The following is a 19646-nucleotide window of genomic DNA, read 5'->3' as shown; positions in this document are numbered from 1 at the left end:
CCATTTGAGGAATTTACAATGAAACCAGATCCGTGTGTCATTAAGCTGAGGCTGATTTGGTAGTTCTTCAAATGGAGTTGAGACTAGAGTGAGGAAAAAGGCTTTGTGTGCTGCTTAACTCTGGTCTGGGATATACTAGCTTGGGGATTTTTCTTATTGATTACTGAGAACAAAAGACTTGAAAATGGGTTGCTAGAGGCTGTCTGGCATTAATGGTATGCTTTAATTCCAGCAATTTACCTCTGTTTCTGGTGTTTTGGAAACTGTCATACACATGAGTTACTGTCCACATTCCTTATAACTCGCTTCAGGTAAAATGCCTTACTACTTGTAGTAAGTGATTTCTGATGAAGCAGTAAGAAGTCGTTATCAGTGGAGACCCTTTAAAACTGTATTACAGAGGAGGGGGTATCTCATTTACAGAACTAATACTGTCTGCAAATGGAGACAAGTAAGGCTCATACTTAATGTGTCACATGATATGGGAGCAGCACCCAGATTTGAATGTATGGATGCTCAAATTGCAGCATTTAAAAATAAATACAGTTTCAGTATTTGCAGCAAATACTCAGAAAGAAAGGAGTTTTCCCCAAAATTTCTGCATCATTTAGGAGCACAAAATCCACCAACTTTTTTGACAAGACTAGTAAAAATCTCACCCAGGTGTTGTGGATACTTGCAGCTCGATTGAGGTTTACGGTTTACAATGATTTTTAGGTCAAGCTCACAATTTTGTTCCTAAGTTGCTTTTACATGCTAAACTTGCTTAACATAAGGTGTACAGAGATGCTAACAAGACACTTTTGTGATTAGAGACAAAGCCAAAGAAACAAAAGAAAATGTTAAATTTAGTGATTATGTCCTGTACAAAAGGAATTCTGCTATGACTTGATTATTTTAATATTTTTTTTTATTTTGTCAGTTTAACCCCAGCCAGCAGCTAAGTAACACGCAGCTGCTTGCTTACACACCCACTGCACTCCCCCTAGGTAGAATGGGGAGGAGAATCGGGGGGAAAAAAGGTAAAACCCATGGGCTGAGGTAAGAACAGTTTAATAATTGAAATGGGGAAAAAAAATATAGTAGACGACAAAAAGAAAAAGAGGAATAAAACCCAAGAAAGACAAGTGATGCACAATACAGTTGCTCACCCCACGCTGACTGATGCCCAGCCAGCCCCCAAGCAGCGATCGGCAGGCCCCAGCCAGACACACACCCCCGCACCCACCCCACCCCGGTTCATATACTGAGCCTGACGTTCTGTGGTATGGGACAGCCCTTCGGCTCAGCTGTCCTGGTTATGCTCCCTCCCGGCTCCTTGTGCACCTCCTCGCTGGCCAAGCATGGGAAACTGAAAAGTCCTTGGTTTAGAGTAGGTGCTACTTAGCAACAACTGAAACATCACTGTGTTATCAACATTATTCTCCTACTAAATCCAAAACACAGCACTGTACCAGCTGCTAGGAAGAAAATTAACTCTCTCCCAGCTGAAACCAAGACAGATCTTTACAAACATTAAAGAACAGTTGTCTTGCTTAGAGCTTCATGTGATTGACAGGGGAAATAGAGTGCAGCTTTGTAACATGAAGAGAGCCAGCGGAATAACAGGTCAACAGGGTGCACAGGTAGGTTGGGCTGCAACTTGACAGGACTTCAGGGTTGGTGGTGTTCCGAGAGCAGAGCAGGAGTGTCGCCTCCTTCAGTTGGCTGCTCTATCTCCCACCCCATATGTTTGTGGAGTCACGTGGTGAACCACAACCAGAATCTGATCTGGCTGGCTGCTTAGTTTTCATTCTATTTTTTTTGTGCAGTAGTTGTCAGTGGCATGCAGAAAACTGGGCTGGTTCTGTACGTGGCCATGCAGAGGAAAGGAGTGGAACTGAGTGCTGGTGAAGGGGTGAGGCTGTTTCTTTCCACAGCAGTTTTGGTGCGTGATAAATACAAAGATGTTCATGCAACTGTAACCTGGTTCTGTCTGTAGAACTTCAGGAAGTTTCTAGTAAAACATTAATTAAATTTTTGGGTAAAATATTTTGCGTTATGAAAATGATGGCTTTAAGTTTCTGACCAGAGTTCTCATCTTTCCAGAGCTTGCTGCTCAGTACAGTTTCCCTACAGAAATAATTGGGAAGGGACTTCAGCTTCTGAAACACAGTGAAATTGCACTAGAGCCCCAGTGGCATTTTCATGTTGTAACTCCAAAGGGATTAAGCAGACTTTTTCCCTGCAGAGGCTACTGAGTATTTAATGTTGGTGCATTACCACCTTTTCATCCTGTGAGAAATAATAGTCAAATTTATTTTAAAATTTTCTTTTACAGTCATTCAGAATAAAAAAAGTGTTCTGAATTGTGATATACTATTTTACAATTGGCTTTGTGATGTTTAAGATGAGAGAGGATTACTAAACTGATGATGTAATAGTAATAATTTTTCTGTAATGTATCTTGAGTTCTGTATCTAATACATTGTTGCTATTAACAAGCAGTTTTGATGCAGAAGAGGAATTTTTTCTTGTGAAAATCTGATCAGCTGTGGAAGTAGAAATTGTCAAGAGTGAGTTTTATTTTGTCTCACCATGAAGTGTTAAACTAGACTAGATGCCCCTGCCCAGTTCTGTACTCAGCAATGGAGAATGATGTTTGCCAGATTTGAATCCACCGGATGCAGCAGCACCTCAAAACAAACAAATCTGCAGTGGATGTGTTAGGTCATTACCTATGACTTGTGCAAGGGTGCAGTTTACTTTAAACAGTGATGCTAAAAATGGCATGATACTGTGTTCTCTCATGAGGGTCACTTAAGGAAAATATAAACTTACTTTACAAATGAAGTACTTTGCATTGGAGCACACTATTATAAACTCCCACTGATGTGTTTTCAGTCAAAAGGAAACCAAATGAACTGTTAATGACTCTTGAGCAGTGCCTTTGACTCTTACCAGGTTTGCAAAGATAAAACGGTTTAGAGATCTGTTAGTGCCTTGGCCTTTGTCCTAACAGAGGATCTGAATAAGTCCCTTCAGTGAGCAACATCCGCAAAATGCACAAAAATAAAATGAAATGAAGCACAAACTGCTGTGGTTCTGGTGCAGAACACAGCACGGTAGTTGAAGAGATTAATTCTGACATTGCTGAAGGGCAGAATTGTTCGTAAATTTTAGCAATTACGTTGGAGGTAATCCTAATAACAGTAATACCAATAATCTGAAGTCCAGTGCAGAATCTGTGCTAAAATAACCTATTTCTAGTTGTTATTTCAGCTGTGGTTTGACAGTGAGATCGCAAGTTCCATTCTTGATGACTCTCAGCAGTCAAGTGAATCATGTTTTACTGTTTTCGTATGGATGCAAAAGGTAACTTGTTCTAATCTCTTACCTTTTTTAAATTTTAGTTGTTGACCTCCTTTACTGGCGAGACATTAAGAAGACGGGAGTGGTGTTTGGTGCCAGCTTGTTCCTGCTGCTTTCATTAACAGTGTTCAGCATCGTGAGTGTGACAGCTTACATTGCCTTGGCCCTGCTTTCTGTGACCATCAGCTTTAGGATATATAAGGGAGTTATCCAGGCGATCCAGAAGTCCGATGAAGGCCACCCGTTTAGGTGAGATTTTTCTTTTAATTAAGAAAAAGTGTGTTGTTTTGGGGAACGGCAGTTTTGGTGCCAGTAGAAGCAGTAGATGACATATGCCGTAATATGTTGCATAATAATGTAAATAGTCTGTACTGAAAAATCTGTTACCCAGCCTGTGACTACTCTTCTTTCAGCTTTTCTCAGTAGGCATACACAGTGATAAAGAAAACAAAATGAGGTTTCCTTTGGAATGCTAGAGTTACATTACAAAAAATTAAGTACTTGAATCAAATGAAGTAATAAGTGTTTTAGAATGGCATAGTCTTCAGAATGTGAACCAGTGGCAGATGATGTACAAAATCTAAAGAATACCCAGCAGATGTAGCACTTCCAATGCAATATATGTAGCAAAAATCAGCATAAATGTCACAGGGAATATCTTTATCTTTTTGGAACTTGTTTTTTAAGAATACTCTTAAAATGAGATGTTTTACTATGAAGCAGCAATAGCTGTGTTCTCCACATGCAAGGGTGCCTTGTCATCAGCAGAATGTTCATTGCAGCCTGCTCAGATCAGAAATCCAGAAAATTGGACTCTGAACTCTAAGGCTTGAGGAGTTGAATCATAGGATTGGTTCAGGCCCTCAGAGAGGACCTCTGAGCAGTCTGTGATGAGTGAGCCAAGTCCTTGGGGCATGTCTTGTGTGCACTTCCTGCGGTGTGGGAGCACGGTATCCATGGCATCCATCCTCTCCTGCGGCGAGTATGGTGGTGCCCACTATTGCGGAGCTGCATCTTAAGAGAAGTAAAAACTGATTAATGTGTTATTACTATGTGCATGTTTCCTCTTTCCATGCCAGCCCTGTTTCACACTGCTCAGACTGGCTTCTCTCCTCTAACTGACCAGTGAAGCAGTTCAATCTCAGCTTCCCTTGCCCCTTTCAGAAACTCCCGCATGCCTTCCTATTTACAGCTCTTTTACTAATTTTGTGGTGTTTCTAATTATTCTCATTGTTTTCCTCTCATCTTCAGTAAAGCGGGCAAAATGTTTTCTTGGGTTTACCTCCATTCCTCCCTGACTACGTGTAGTGGACCATGTACCCAGAGAAAGCCAGTCTGTGCCTAGAACAGCTGTGAGAAAAACTGGGAAAAGAGGGAGTATTGGCTTTCAAGCTTAGATCTAATATAAAAAAAACACATCTGAACAATTGGCAACCATATTCGGTATAGCAGTGTGAAATACGTATCTTCTTGTAAACTCAGGTTTCTGGGTTTGTTTTGGTGGGGTTTTTTAACCATCAGGGCCCTGTATGGCTCTTGTCATTCACCATCATTAGGGTGAGTAATTCCCAGCAAAAATCCTGTTGGAGCTTCTACCCAGTAGTGCTCGTCAGTATCCAAACAGCATTTCCAGTTTACCAGTCAAGTTCTTTCTTTGCAAGAACAGGCAGAACTTTTCCTACCTGAGCTCTTTCTGCAGTTTATTTCTAAAAATACTGATTTTCATAAGAAGCTTCCAGGCGTTTTAGTCCAACGTACGTGGTTGCTTACTTTTTATCTGTATAGCTTCAACTACAAGAAGGGTATTTTTAGTTGAATTTAGTTGGGCAGTGAAGAGCACATCCATGAGATCAGTTTCATGTATGATTCAGGTACCGACTGTCTGGCTGATGAGTTGAGAAGGGTGTGCAGATTCAAGCCAAGTGTGGATGGCAGAATGTAGCCTTGAAATGGCTGCCCTCTGTAGTTACCATTTAAAGTATTTTCATTTGTGCCGGACTTGCCACAAAGCCATGTTTTAGCTTCACCTTCAATGATGTACATAGGAGCCTCCACTGTGCATTTTTTATTTAAAAAAAAATAAAAATCAAAACCACCCCAAAGCAGAAATGAAAGTAAAAGTTTAACAACTGTAGTAACTGTAAAATGAGCGCCCTGTTACAGATGTGCTGCATTGCTCCATCCCTCTCCAACATGCAAATTAGATAAATTATTTTCAATTTCAAGATACTAAATTGCGATAGCCGCTGCAGATACAGATAAGAGTAACGCTGTAGCGTAAAGAACGCTTAGCCAGATAGGAGCTTATATCTTTCTATTAAAAGAACTGCTGTCACTAACTGTAAGGATTTTTTTTTTCTATTTTTTTTAAGCAAATGATGAAAGACTTGCTCATTTTACTGTGCCTTAGTGTGTTTCTTACAGCATAATGGTGACTTCAGAACGGCCTTCCAGTGGTATGAATGAATGTTACTTGTGCAGGATTTTTTCAGTTTGAAAAATGAAATACCAAGTCTGGTAGAATATCAGGCTGCCTCATACAACAGCAAAACCTGAGAATAACACACACAATGCCCCCCAGCCTGGCTGTCTGTCATTGGTGTAAGTGTTCTAGATTACAGCATATGCTGAGGAGTAGGAAGAGCCTTCATAGACCAGGCAGCGTATGGCCAGTGGTGCTGGCTGCTCGCGAGCCTGGTCTGGTCACACCTGTGTGTCAGCCAGTGCGCCTTTTGTGTGTAGGCCAGGTAAGACTGTGTGTGACTTAATAAACGCACTAGCACAACATAGGAGTAAGAAAGAAACATTTTTTCTTTTCTTCTAAGAGGTTGTAGGGTTGGGGTTTTTTTGAGGTTGGCTTTTACTTTCTAAGAGTAACTTAGGTTAGTTCTGTTCTATCCTTTTGGCATTCCTGATGAGGGAAGGTTTCTGTTTTTATAACATAAAAAGAAGGTATGTTGATATTGCATATATAACATCTATATATTTGATACGCTTTGACAACAGTCTTTACAGTAAAGTCTCATAAGCCCTTCTTTCTTGCAGGGCCTACTTGGAGTCTGATGTAGCTGTGTCTGAAGAGCTTATTCAGAAATACAGTAACGTTGTGCTTGGTCACGTTAATGGCACAGTCAAAGAGCTGAGACGTCTCTTCCTAGTCGATGACTTAGTTGATTCTCTGAAGGTAAGTTTGCTTCAGCTGTAGATACAGCAGCCTTGTGTAAATTCCTTGCTGACCTAGGTTAGCAAAGCCCAGTAGTCCTTGTAAACATGAATGAACAATAGCATCTTTGGCTCTGTATAAGTAAAGAATGAGTGTTAGTTTGCTTTTTGGAAGTAATAAGCCTTTTTGTTTTTCAAGAAGTATAGCCTTCTGTTAGCCACGGAGCTGAGTATAAAGTTCTGTGTGCAGTAGTAGTGGGTGACTTTCTGCACTTTATTTTGACAGTATAATAAAAACAGATGGAAAACTGAAATAGTTTCTGGCTGCATGCAGTTCAGCTGTTAAACCTCCTCGCTAGTGCTCTTAATACAGGCATTCAGAATGTGTCACTAATATATATTTGTCCTTCTTGAAGACCTGAGTCTTGGGCTAGACTGCCACAGGTCTGGTTTGGTTTGGGTTTTGTGTTTGTTTCTGTCCAGAGACCAGCGTGTGGTTAGTGTACCGATCCTTGCCTTAAACAGGAGGAGTTCCTGTGTCAGCCTCTTTTGCTGGGAGAGTTGGGGGCTGAGCAATGCCCTTCTTTTACCAGGGAGGTGGACACTTGTTTCAGTCCCTGGGTTTGGGTGTGACTAGCTGCTGCTTCTAGTGATGCAAATCACTGCAATGGGTTTTGCAGGTTACCTTACCTAAAGTGTGCAATACTGCTTAACAGGTATCTTGAATATGTCCAAGTAATATTTAATGGAATTTATTGAAGGTGGCAGAGCAAAACTGACAGTGAAGAATAGTTATTAAGAAAAAATCTGGGGGGAAAAAAAATAAAAATATTGGCTGAAACCCCTTCAGCTTTGTTCTGTGAGAATTATATTCTCTCCTTTTAAGCTAATCGTCTTTCTTCATTTTTCAAACAATTGTTTCCTTTACTGAGTACCAATGTGTTGTCCATTTCTTTTTCAGTTTGCTTAATCTTCTTGAAATAGTTGCATTTATCTTCCAGTAAATCCCTTACGTACTGCTTTATAAAAGTCCTTTGAGTTGTGGGGTTGGGGGAAGGGCTTTCGAGTGACAGTTGGAGAAAAATAGGAAGGCTCTAGAAGTCTTTGTTATATGTGTGGAATAGAAATTGGAGGCAGATCTCGGGATCTTACGCAGAGTTTCTAGACCCAGTTTCTTGTTATGCTGCAACTTGATCATAGAGTTTGTGCCAGGAAAGTTGTACCTGATGCTGTGCTGGTCTCCTGTAGTGGGAGTCCTTTCCCTCTGGAGATAGGAAAGATTATAAGGCTGTTGGGTTGTTTCCTGGGGTCTGCTGTTCATGATAAAGATAAATTTTCTCAAAGGGAAAGAGGAGAATGGGATATTAACCCCAAGGTTTACTGTAATAATCTTCCTGATCCTAAAGGGTTGGCTGTAATTTTTTTTTTTTAGGGAGGTGGCTGTGCATTCTTACTTTCTGGTCATTTTTCTGGATGTGATTGATATTGCTGCAGTCGTTTTATGGTAAAATGGCTTAAATAAGGCCATTACTGGCTGTGCCTTGCCAGTGTTTCCACACAGGGATTGCATTTTGATGGCTAAATCCTCTCGCCCACTGCCCACCAGTCTGGTCTGTGAGAAGCTGTGTCTCGCCTTCACACTTGAGTGACTGAGTACTTAGGATTCATCTCTGCAGCATCTCAAGGCCACAGCCTTGACCAAAAGAATTGCTGTTACATGGCTAGAATTGCATTTTGATAACTTAAACTGGATGTGCAAGGGAGGAAGGGAACATATTCTTTGTTTATTGTGTTTAAGGGCATTGAGTTTCAGTGTTCAAAGAGAAGTTATTTTCCTTAAGTCATGTTTGGATCTGATTAAACAACAAGCATCACAGAAAAACTTGCACTCACAAGGTCACTTGTATTTCTTTAATAATTAAGCCCTTTGTGATATGTTCCTTCATCTGAGTTATAAGCATTTCCACACCATTTGTTTAGAGATCACAATCCCTTACAGTAAAGGAAGCAGCGAACAGCCAACTGCTGTTCCAGTTAACACTGTTTTAAAAATGAGGCCTTTCAGAGGAATTATGTTAGAATTAATTCCAGTCAGAATGTCTTTAAGGCACTAATCACTTTCCAAATACTATGGTATATAGGAAAGACATGTTTATTCAGCTGAACTAATTAATTTCCCCTCTCTTCTTTTGACATATAAAATGTTTTATGTAGGTTATTTAGTCTTAATTTATCATAGTAGAGAGCAACCCTTACATGAAACCAGGGAATGCCAGGACAGTTCACAAGCACAAGCGGCTGATTTTGAAGGGTTTGTGCCTGAGCCTGAGGAGAACATTAAGATGCTGGGGTCTTACGTAATGTAATGGCCCTGGTTTAAAAATACCTTGGCTTGTGTAGTTTAAACATCTTCACTGTAGGAAACAGCATGTTTATGTATAATTAAAAGTTACAGAGCTTTAATTTAGAAAATGTCTGCAGGTCAGTTTATTGTGTGTAATAGTTCTGGCTGTAAAATGTCTTGTTAAGATTTTTTCTTTTTTTATTAAACAATGCTTCAGTCATGGAAGTCTTAAAATGAACTCTAAATATTTATGCAGCAGCAGAAGTTCCTCACAGTTCTTGAGGAGCAATTCCAGAGCAGCCCTTGCCAGAGCCCCGGGAGAAACCTGCACTTTATTGTGATGGATAGCAGTCTAGTGCTGCTTCCCCAGCTGCGCGGTGGTAGCCATTCCGACAGTGGGGCACAATTGCTTTCAATTTTCATTGCTTAACTGATGTTTTGAGAAACAGAGCTCTTTGCCATATTTGAACTGGTTTAGAGTAATGAAACTGACACATGCACATCTTTGGATTTGCCATTACATTGCAGCATGCTTTGGGTGCTGGGGAGTCAGTAATCATTGGAATGAGGTAGGCAAAAACTTGGTTCATTCCATTGGGTACACAGGGGTTTTTACTGGTTTCCTGTATCGTAACATTCAGGCTGAGCTTGGGCCCTGTGCTTTCCTTGTGTCCCAAGTGTGTGGGAAGAGCAATATTATCTTTGTAGGTCAATCCTGGGATGCCTTCTGCTTTTTTTTCCATCTTAGAGCTTAAAGTGTTCAGACGTGTGTTTCAGGGGTAACCTTTTTGCATTTGCAAGGTTCTCTGAGTTTGTCTCATTTCTAAGGGGGGAAAAAAAGAGACCAGTACGCCAGTGTGGGATTGAGATCAGCTCCAGTCAGTCCCAGGAGTGCTGTTTTACCTGTCAGAAGGGTGTGAAGAGAGATGGGAGTTGTGGGAGCTGGGGGGTCTGAGGTTTTTTCTGAACTTCATTTACTTTGGTAGCCCCAGCCTTCAAAGTAGCTGTCCCTCATGGATGCGGTAGAGAGGGGGGTGGCCTCGCTGGGCTCCGTGGTTCCCTCTCCCGCCTCGTGTGAATAAGTGAAGTGGATTAGAAGCTGTGCGTGTACCACAGTTCGTCGTTGGACCCTGATGCTGCTCTGGAGAGACTTTTGGAGAAGCAGAGCCTGTGTCAGTCAAATGTTAACGCCTGGATTTTGATCTTTCTCAGGCCATAAATTCAGTGCTCACTAAATAGGATTGGATAGTTCTGTTAATTGTTGGACTTTGGGACTGGTTCGTATCTGTTACCGCTCTGCTTACATAAACTCACATTTTCTGCCTTGGTGATAACCTCCCGCAATATTACTGAACTGTCACCAGACTGGGGCGGTGCTTAGCTTCGGTAGTTGTGTTTGTGCAGGGAGATCCTGGATAGCTGTCACGATGCTTTGCTGTGTGCGCTTGAAGTCGACATACTTAGTTTATATGGACCGCGCAGCCTACAAGGGAATTGTTCTGAATGGTCACAAACTTGGGGGCTTTTTGCTGTAGTAGAGGTTGCTGACTTCCCTCCCGTGGCTGGGGAGGGGGACGTGCTGCGTGCACCGGCTTGCTCTGAAGGGAAAATGCTTGCTCCATTAAAATGCCTTGTGCAGAGGGGCTGGCAGCCAGCTCTCACCCTGGCATTGTGGGGAGCAGAACTGGGCCAAGGTTTGAATGAATCATGAGGGAGTTTAGAGAAATCTGCTTTATTTTTCTTGATAAACCTGCCAAAATCCTTCAGCCGGAATGCAGTTGATGGTAACATCGCAGCCTTGCCTGAGGGTTAACTTTGTGCCCCTAGTGCTGCTTGCACTGCATCTGGGAAGAGCTGACAAAGAGCTGCATCACTTGCAGTTAATCCTCCTGCATTTTGAATGGGATCAGCTCTGAATGCAGCTCCTGAAGTAAACTTCATGTCAGTGCAGGGCTCATGCAATTAAACTCATAGTGATTGTCATGCCCTTTCCTGTTGTTGGCTGTTGATTTGGTTTGGTCTCTTACGATGGATTGGTCTCTTATTGCATCTTATGATAAGCTAAAGATGGGTGTTGGGGTACATAACTTGGCTGCAGGCTAGAGCCCTGCCTACACCCGCAGTCCTTTGACATGCGGTTTTTTTCTTTCCAGTGCTTTGTATCCATTTTTTCCTTGCATGTTCCTCCAGCTTACCAAAGTGCTTCACCTCCGGTGGTTAATTGTGCCCAGGCTTTCTCTCTCTGATGCCAGCAGCAGCCTCCCACCATGTCTGTCCAGCTGTTGGCTAATTTGCAGTGTTTTGCACAGAAAATAACCAGATGTGCGTAGTTGATTAAGGAGCTAGGGGTCTCATCTGTGTGCTCCGCACAATACAGCGTGTAATTCAGTGCTTAGCCAGGACTAAGCACTGGTAAGCCCAGTGTTTCTGACATCCAGATCCTGGCTTCTGTTCAGCTCCTTACAAGCTGTGCAACACTAGAAGAAACTGGCTGATTTTCCTCAGGGAGGAATCCTACACAGAAATAGAGCTGGCAGCCTTCAGCCCCCGCCCACCCCGCTATAGGTCAGAGGTGTGCTTGGGACACTCTCCACCTGGCGGAAGGCTGAGGGGCTTGAGCTTCTGCAGACCTTTGTGTAAAGCTGGTGAAGCGCACAGGGAGCTCTGCAAGTGCAGGCAGCAGCATGGTGGTGGGGGAGGAACCCCCGCTGGGTATGAGTTAGGGGCTGGGACATGGAGCCAGAAATTGTGGCAGTGTGAGCAGTGAAGCAAAGGGATGGCTTTCCTTCTGAGTTACTCTAGGACTCAGAGCCAGCTTCCATTTTACGGCACTGTTCATTCCTCTGTCTCCTGAATTTTTTGATATTCAAAGCTCTCCTATGTTTTCTTTTAAGGGAAAAAAGCCAATCAAGCCAACCTTGCTACTTCACCTTCCACACAGGTTTTTCCCCTGGTGTGACAGAAACCTCTGCCTTGCCTAGTCAGCGCTTCACCGAGACCTTTGCTGAGCCAAGTGCGATTGTGATAGCTTGGCGCTGCTGGTTGTGCCACAGCCCAGAGCGGGATGCGCTGGTGTGCTGGCTGCTGCGCTGCCACGCAAACAAACGACCTGCTTCTTTCTGGCTCTGTCACCCAGTGCTGTGTCACATGCCAGCTCTTTAACCTCTCACTTGCCTGCCTAGTTCCGTCTTTTCAAAGGGTGGGAGGTAGGAATGGCGTTTGCCCATCGTTAATAAACGCGGAATTGGAAGTGCTGTATGAATGCAGAGGGCATTGAGCGGCCACTGAGTACTAACAGTGGTCACTGCTGACTCGGGCTGAATTCAGCCCGATGACCTAGACTATCCTATTACTGAGCCCTTCAGCCATCATGTCACTCATCTATAATTACATGAGATGTGCAAGGGGGAAGTGGCGTTTGGGGCATTTTAGTTTCGTATGTGTTTTGAGAAGGCCCCTCACTGTTGTGACTGGTATGTTCTGGTGACACAGACGCCGGGCTGACATGCTGTTTTTTTCCTTTTTAGTTCGCAGTGTTGATGTGGGTATTCACCTATGTCGGTGCCTTGTTTAATGGTCTGACATTACTGATTCTGGGTAAGTGTTTTGAGTTGCGTTAAATACTGGCATACAAAATAACTCTGGAAAAGCACTGAAGCTGCTCAGTACTGTGAGGCTAAACTATTCCTGTGTTCTGGAGTGTAGCGAGATGTTACAGTTCTGTGTCCTGTTTCCAGGACCTTGATAACACTGCAGAACAGGCCATTTTGGATTGCTGAATTCCTTGAGATTGTCAGTTTTCCAGACCTTGTATCATTTGAAAGCAGTTGTGGTTGTGCTTGTCCCTATCAGGGTCAGCCTGACTTGAATACCATCGCTGCATTGAGCTTTGGAGGAGGTACAAAATTGCCCCTGGCCGTGTCCTGGCGCAGACACTTTTATTTCTTGCACCCCAGAGCAGGCTGGCCTCAGGTGGCAGAAACCGACTGATGCTGGCAGAGGCCTGAGCATCCTTTTAGAAGAATTTGCATAACCCACAGTGGAAAAGTGACCTGTGACTAGACTTACTGTACTGTTAATGAGACCTGGAGAACAGCCCAGCTTCTCCTTAAGAGGGATTATTTAAATTACCAGCCAACAGTTTTTGTACATGGCTTAATTATATCTTTTTCTTGCAACCTTTTGAAATAAATGTCAAGGTGTAGAAACTAGTCTTTGTTTTACCTGAACACCATCCCTTCCGTCTGTTCATACCTTTGATGTGCTCTTTTCCAGCTTTGATTTCACTCTTCAGTGTTCCTGTTATTTATGAGAGACATCAGGTGAGCGTTTAATGTGATTTGTGAAATGTTTCATAAAATTGGCTCCGTTGAAGCAAAGCTACAAGCAAGTAAAACCAAAATTTGTTTCAATCTTCGAAAATCTTTAAAGCCTTTAAAAGATAGGCCTTTAACCAGGAGTCAGTGCTGGGGCCAAGAAAATCAAGTTCACTTTGAAGTCCAGATTGCGTGTGCTTTCCCCTCCTCCTTTTTGGTGGAAGTGTAAGAAGGCTTCCCCAGCAAACAGTTAGAAAAAAAGCCCCATTAACCTGGAGGCCTCCTCTCCTGATCCAGATTGGGTCAGGGCTAAAAGAGCAGCAGGCACAGTCAGTCCTGATGTAAGTACTTTTAAAACAATTTCTGAAGAAACCTCTTTGGAGCTGATCTTCAGGATTCGTGTCCTGAAGCCCTGTGGAGTTTGTAGCCCTGGCAAAAAGAGGAGGTGGGAGATGCCTGGCACAGTCTGGTGCCTCTCCAGTGGAGAGACTAATGTAAAAGTAAGAGGTAAGAAGGAGCCAAAATAAAATGCTTATGATTAAATTCTAGCTGAGCTTGAGCAGGGACTGTCTTCAGCAGGTCATAGCACAGGAGGGGGGAGGCCAGCTCTGGCTTAGCCGTTCCTTCTCCTCTTTCAAAAACAACGCTGCTCATGGAGGCCAGCCTGGGACTTGGGAAGGGAGGCAGAAAGGGCCAGAGCAGATGGCGGAGTCTCCTGGGCTCCTCTCCGAGCTCCCAGGAAAGGACAAAGTACGCTGCAGTGAAAGGAAATCCTGTAGCCCCAAGGAAAGATGACGGACAATTTGTGTGGCTTAGCTTGGTCTCCTCAATCCTCTTGACAAGCTGAAGGCTGCTCTCGGCAGGCATAAGCTGTTTAGGAGGCCTGGCCCATCTAAGCAGCTTTCCTTCTCCGCGCTGCCCGTCTGCCCCTCACCGAGGGCCCAGGTTGCGCGCCCTCGAGAAGAGGCAAGGGAAACGCTGGTGACCTGTTCGGTAGAACGTGCAGAAGCCGGGGCGAATCTGTTTGGGTATTTGCCTGCTATTCCCTGCCTTTGTGTGCATGCCTGGAGGCAGACGCTAGGTAGGGTGTGCTGAGCCTGAAGCCGCGGGAGCTCTGGCATCAGACTTGGAAATGAGCGTGGTTGAGCCCTTCCATCCGTCAGCGGTCTTCTGTGTGAGGCACACCGCGGTGCCTGCTCCCGAGCTGGCTCTGACACCTCTCATCTTCCATTCCAGGCCCAAATTGACCATTATTTGGGGCTCGTGAACAAGAATGTCAAAGACGCGATGGCTAAGTGAGTTGGTTTTTTTATGTTATTTCACTTTATAACGTTTACAGTTCTTGGTATGTCTGGTACTGCTGTGTGTAACAAATGCATTACGTGCGCTAGTCCTGGGAGGAGAACATCCTTTGTTTGATTTTGGAATGGTTCCGAAATCAGCTCCTTTCTCGCTGAGGCTGTTAATCCTGTATTATTTCTGATAGAATTCTGTGTATTTGAAACCGCTCATGAGACCCTCAGCAGTTGCACCCGAGGGCTAAATGAAGGAGAATTTACCAGTTTTGGTCACCGTGATTGTGATCTGTATGTGCTGCTGTTTTTAAGACTGTGTTGACACCTACTTGTTTTTCGTTTGTTACTCAAATGCTGTTCTTTTTCCTCTCCTGTTCCTCTTGCAGGATCCAAGCAAAGATCCCTGGGTTGAAGCGCAAAACCGAGTAAAGAGCCTGAAGCAACTTATCAATAGGAAGTTCATCTTTTAAGGGGGAAAAAATACTCATTTGGATTTACATGGGGAGGGTCAGGGAATAGCAAACCCCTTGACATTGCAGTGCAATTTCACAGATCTTTATTTTTTAGCAACGCAGTGTTTAAGGAAAAATAACTGTTTTGACTGCCATGTGTTTCATCATCTTAAGTATTGTAAGCTGCTATGTATGGATCTAAAACTAATCATCTTTCTTTATCCTGTGTGCAGCACTGGCTAATACAAAAGATTTGAGAAAGCTGTACATTTTGCTTCATCAGAGGTAGTCCCTGCTGCGTTCCAGAAGAGGTAGTGCAGGTGGAGCGGAGGGTAACACTTCCCAGTTTGTGCACTGTGTATGGTCTGTGTAGATTGATGCAGATTTTCTAAAATGAGATGTTTTAGAAGAATATACCATTTTAGCAAGTTTTGAAAAATCTTGCCTTTTTGGTATGAGTATAGCTGTATTGTGATTTTATTGTTTTATCAATTGCCAATATATATATATATATATGTGTTTCACAAAGCTTAGATCTTTCAGCTGCTCCACAGTGCTTCGTACTTCAGAGAATTGACTGATTTCTGGACTAGCTCCATAGCACACAAGCTTGAAAAACGAAAACGTTGTCTGTAAACACTAGCATCTGTTTAAAACAACAAAAGAGACATGAACAAAGGAACCTCCACATACATTAAAAGATAATTACAGCATACACTTTGTTGCACAAACGTACAGTAGTTGATTTTGAGCAAATCTACAGTCTCTCAAACTCTGATAATCTGTGGACCGATTATCTAATGCTGCAACTGTTGTTTGGAAACTTAAAGCCTTGTTATGCAAGAAATGATAAGTGAAAATTTATACACTTGCAGTTTAAGCTGTATTGAACTAAGTCTGTGGAATGCATTGTGAAATGTAAAGAAAAAAAACAACAAAAAAGCAAAAAAAAAAAAAACAAAACCCACCAACCAAAACCCCAAGTATCAATAAAGCTTATAGACATAAAATGATATTGGTATTTTGCTTTCTTGAGGCAAGTTTAATATATTTGTGTTTATTTTGTTTAACTTCATAGTGATTAAATAGCCATTGTACATGGTGGTGGAAGTACTAGTTTGTCAGACGTATAGCAATGTGAGTAGGTGGATTTCCCAGGATCCCTTTTCTTTTCATATGTGCAGTGTGAAGCAGTTTGTTCAGTTCCATTGCAGAGCTGATGTCCCAGGGAGCCGTGTCGGCCGGTGATGCTCAGTTCGGCGTGTGGTTCATGTAGCGCAGATTCCCGCCGGCAGCGAGGAGGCCACTGTGCTGAATGCTCAAGGCCCCCGTTGTTACCCGCTGCCAGCTGTGCCGACAGCTCAGTGACACGGAGTGTCAGACGCCACTTAAGTGTTGTGAGTAGTCGGTGATAGAAAATGGTGAAAGACTAAATTTTAGATTCTGCTAAACAAAGTGAAGATCCTTGGTTTCTTTTATTTTTGAGACAGTAATGTATGATGTCATATTCTAGTTTGAAGGAAATGGTGAAGCAAGTCCAATAATCTTTTCAGATCAACTTGCTGAATCTGGTTTGAGACCTGGACATTGAAAACTTGTATCCATATTTCCTTGAGACACAGATTTTGAATGAATGGCATCTTGATCATTGAAAAATAAATTCATGCACTAATATTTTAGTTTACAGTATGATACATCATTACTTCCGAACATTTTATACTTACACCCAAACCATATAAACATACAAATTTTAAGTGTTTTCCTGACAAGACACTATTGCTTTAAGATATTTTTTCACATCACCATTGATCAATGCGTTCTGCCACACAACTGGTTTTATTTGGGATACAATCAGTGCGAAAGGAAGGCAAACGTTATTACAACATAGGCAAAGAAGGTGCTCACTGACATCACCACCTAACATGATACATTATATGATCAAGAAGGTTTCTTTTTTTAAAAAAAAAAAGACTGCATAGGGACTCTTATTGTGTATCTGACAAACTGATCTTCTGTATAGTAATATAAGGCATTAATAAATACAATTTTAAAAAAAGGTGATTCTTTGAGGTTGCTGAAGCACTTTTGTGTGTTGAATGTACATGTAACTGGTTACTACTTGCAGCCAGCAGCTACCTTTTTATGCAGTGGGCGCCAGGAGTGGATTGGCAGGAAGTTTCCAAGTTTCCACAGTTCAAAATAGTATTTTTCCTGAACTGGGACTAAAGCACTATTTAACATTCCTTTTCAAAGACTAAACGTAAGTCTAAATGTTTTCTTTTGGCCTTTATTTTTCTCGGTTAACAGTCTTTTAAATAGAAAGGTAATTTCAAAGTATCAGAAATCGCTACAATCTTTTCTTCTGACATTGCCTGCATTTTCTGTTCCTTTCCCTAAACAGTTTAATTGGAAAAAGTGGAACTTACTTTTGCTGTCTCCAGTTCCACTGTCCCTGTAGTTTTTGCTTTTGACAAAATGTTCTTTAACAAATGTCGAAAGGCTTTACTGGTCTTTTGTGAACATCAGCTCGTAGTTTCCACTTCCACAGGGAGGCAACTCTCACCTCAGCTGCCTGCTGCCCACAGCCCGGTCCCAGACGAGGGGGCTGCATGAGAAGCAGTGATGGGGGAGAGGAGCCAAAATTTAGCAAAGATCATGCTTTTCTCGAGGACAGGTAAAGGTTCTGCTGTCAGGAGGGAGTTATGTTCTGCTTCTGAGCAGGATGGGACTAGCTGCCTGCTGGAGGGTACACGCAGTCCCCGCTAGGGAGGTACCAGGTGTTCCTTTGGGCATCTTCAGGAAGCCCCTCCAGAATGGGAAGTGATGATTCCTGGAGGCTTTCAAACCGCTTCTAAAATACAAATACACTACGTGGCCACTGCCTGTAGAAATAGTTACCTATAAAGCACATTTTCCCATAGACGGGGATTGTGCTGGAACTCTTGGGGAACAATTTCCTCAATATTTGTGTTAAAATTTCTTTAACCAAGTCTCACCGTACTCTTTCTCCCCTCTACTCACCGTTTGAGTTAAGCTTCAAATTCTGGCTGCAGTCGAGCTACTCCCATCGCAAACCAACTGTGAACAGCCTATCAAGAGGTGTAATGCCGAGAGGGATTTGTCCTTATAAGAGCGCGTAGCTTCTTGCTGCTGGAAACGTTTTGGAATTCACACGTGAAGGTATTTATTAAAAACCAAAGCAGAAAGCAGGGATAATGTAAGTACACAGCTGGAAAAGGTGTTAATGGTTAGCCCTCCTCCCTGTGAAAGTTCTAGCACCGTATGTTGAAAGCAATTGGTGGGAGGTAAGACTGTAGCCCGTACTACTAGAAAATTATTCAAAGGCACTTCATGGATAGAAAATTTTGCCAAATACATACATTTAAAAATAAAATGGACTTAAAAAATGATACTTTGCTCCTTCGATTACTGAAAGCTGAAGTGTGAACCCCAGCATGCTGATTGAAAGCTTGCAGTTTTACTCTGCACCAAATTTGAGTTTTTAAGAAGCAGGTGTGGTTAAAAGACACCAACTTCCTTGAACAAATGTTCAAGCCATAAATTTTGAAATTATGCAAATTGTGAAGGGCCCAGCCTTTTCTCAGCGTGCTCCCTTTTCAGACATGGATTAAATAACACAGTATTAGGCAAAAGCAGCTTCGTGAGTGAACTGTTCATCACTTCAGCCTACCCAGGTTACAGAAGGACGCCCTTTCAAACTTCAGCTTCCTTCTCAAGGATATTGGTCTTTCAAATGCAAGATCACATTCACATTCAGTAAATTTGTACGAGTAATCTGAAAATGTGTAATCCATGCAGCATCATATGGAAATTACAGCAGCCGGAGGGGTAGAGGCATTCATGGCTGTCCAGTCCAGAGCAGTCCCTTGGTGGTGGCAGTAACAGCGGCAGAAGAGTCTCCTTTCAAAGGCATCGCCATACAAATACACTACAAGGAAATTGAGGACATACTTACTTTTCTGAGTAACTTGGCGACAACCTCCAGCATGCCATACCGAGAGAGGGGTTGCATTACATACATACATACATACATGGTCATAAATGTAGATTTACCAGCAGGATGCCAGGTAAAGCAACGTGAAGCCCTGGAGTTCCTCGAGCGCACTTGGCTCGGGCGAGAGTTAAAGCATTGTACCTAGTGCGCGTGCAGGCTTTGGTGAAGGCCTGCAGCTTGGAAATGGTTATTTTACTCTGTATCGTTACGCTTTGCATCAGATCCTCACCAGAACTACATTGTCTAAATTAAGGCAGCTGATAAGCTTTTCTGCGTTCATGTAAGTTGCAGCCTGCAGGGTGGGAGTTGAGGTAAATGCAGCCTTTGTTCCTGTGCAGCCGCTTTTTGATCCGACAGAGCTCCCTGCTCTCCCACTGCGCAGCCACTTTTGCAAGGGTTTGTTGGTGTCCCCACCCCCCACCCCCCTCCTTTCTTTTTCTCCCAAAGTGGAAAATGATAACATCTATTTCGGGGTGTGGGGTGCTGCATTACCAGCAGGCTTGCGCAAAAGACTGTGAATACGAAATCTGAAGAACAGCTCATCTCGCGCAGCAAGAGTTAGATCGACTGCATGGTCTGAACAAACCCAAGGGAAGGGCAGTATCTCTGCTGCAGGCGCTGCAGCTCCCTGAGGGGAGCCTCCTGTCAGGGAACACACATCAGTATGGAGGGAGGCTGCTTCTGGGAAAGGTGCACAGTCTCGTTCACTGG

General features: G+C 42.9%; 2 protein-coding genes across 7 annotated transcripts in view; one reads left to right on the top strand and one right to left on the bottom strand.

Annotated features, from left to right (window-relative positions):
* Positions 1-15883, top strand: part of RTN4 (reticulon 4) — a 47451-nt gene extending 31568 nt beyond the window's left edge. For all 5 annotated transcript variants that reach the window (XM_055816010.1, XM_055816011.1, XM_055816012.1 and 2 more), the window contains 6 exons: positions 3393-3600; positions 6397-6535; positions 12385-12454; positions 13133-13179; positions 14410-14468; positions 14855-15883. In XM_055816010.1, the coding sequence (XP_055671985.1) occupies positions 3393-3600; positions 6397-6535; positions 12385-12454; positions 13133-13179; positions 14410-14468; positions 14855-14897 (566 nt within the window). In that variant the 3' untranslated portion in view covers positions 14898-15883. The remainder of the gene's footprint in view (positions 1-3392; positions 3601-6396; positions 6536-12384; positions 12455-13132; positions 13180-14409; positions 14469-14854) is intronic.
* Positions 15884-17734: 1851 nt separating this feature from the next.
* Positions 17735-19646, bottom strand: part of EML6 (EMAP like 6) — a 118083-nt gene continuing 116171 nt past the window's right edge. For both annotated transcript variants that reach the window (XM_027783268.2, XM_005235031.3), the window contains one exon: positions 17735-18869. In XM_027783268.2, coding sequence (XP_027639069.2) covers positions 18845-18869 — 25 coding nt within the window. In that variant the 3' untranslated portion in view covers positions 17735-18844. The remainder of the gene's footprint in view (positions 18870-19646) is intronic.

The sequence above is a fragment of the Falco peregrinus genome, chromosome 11, assembly GCF_023634155.1.
Source record: "Falco peregrinus isolate bFalPer1 chromosome 11, bFalPer1.pri, whole genome shotgun sequence".
Classification (NCBI taxonomy): Eukaryota; Metazoa; Chordata; class Aves; order Falconiformes; family Falconidae; genus Falco; species Falco peregrinus.
This window is presented reverse-complemented; position numbering and strand designations above follow the sequence as displayed.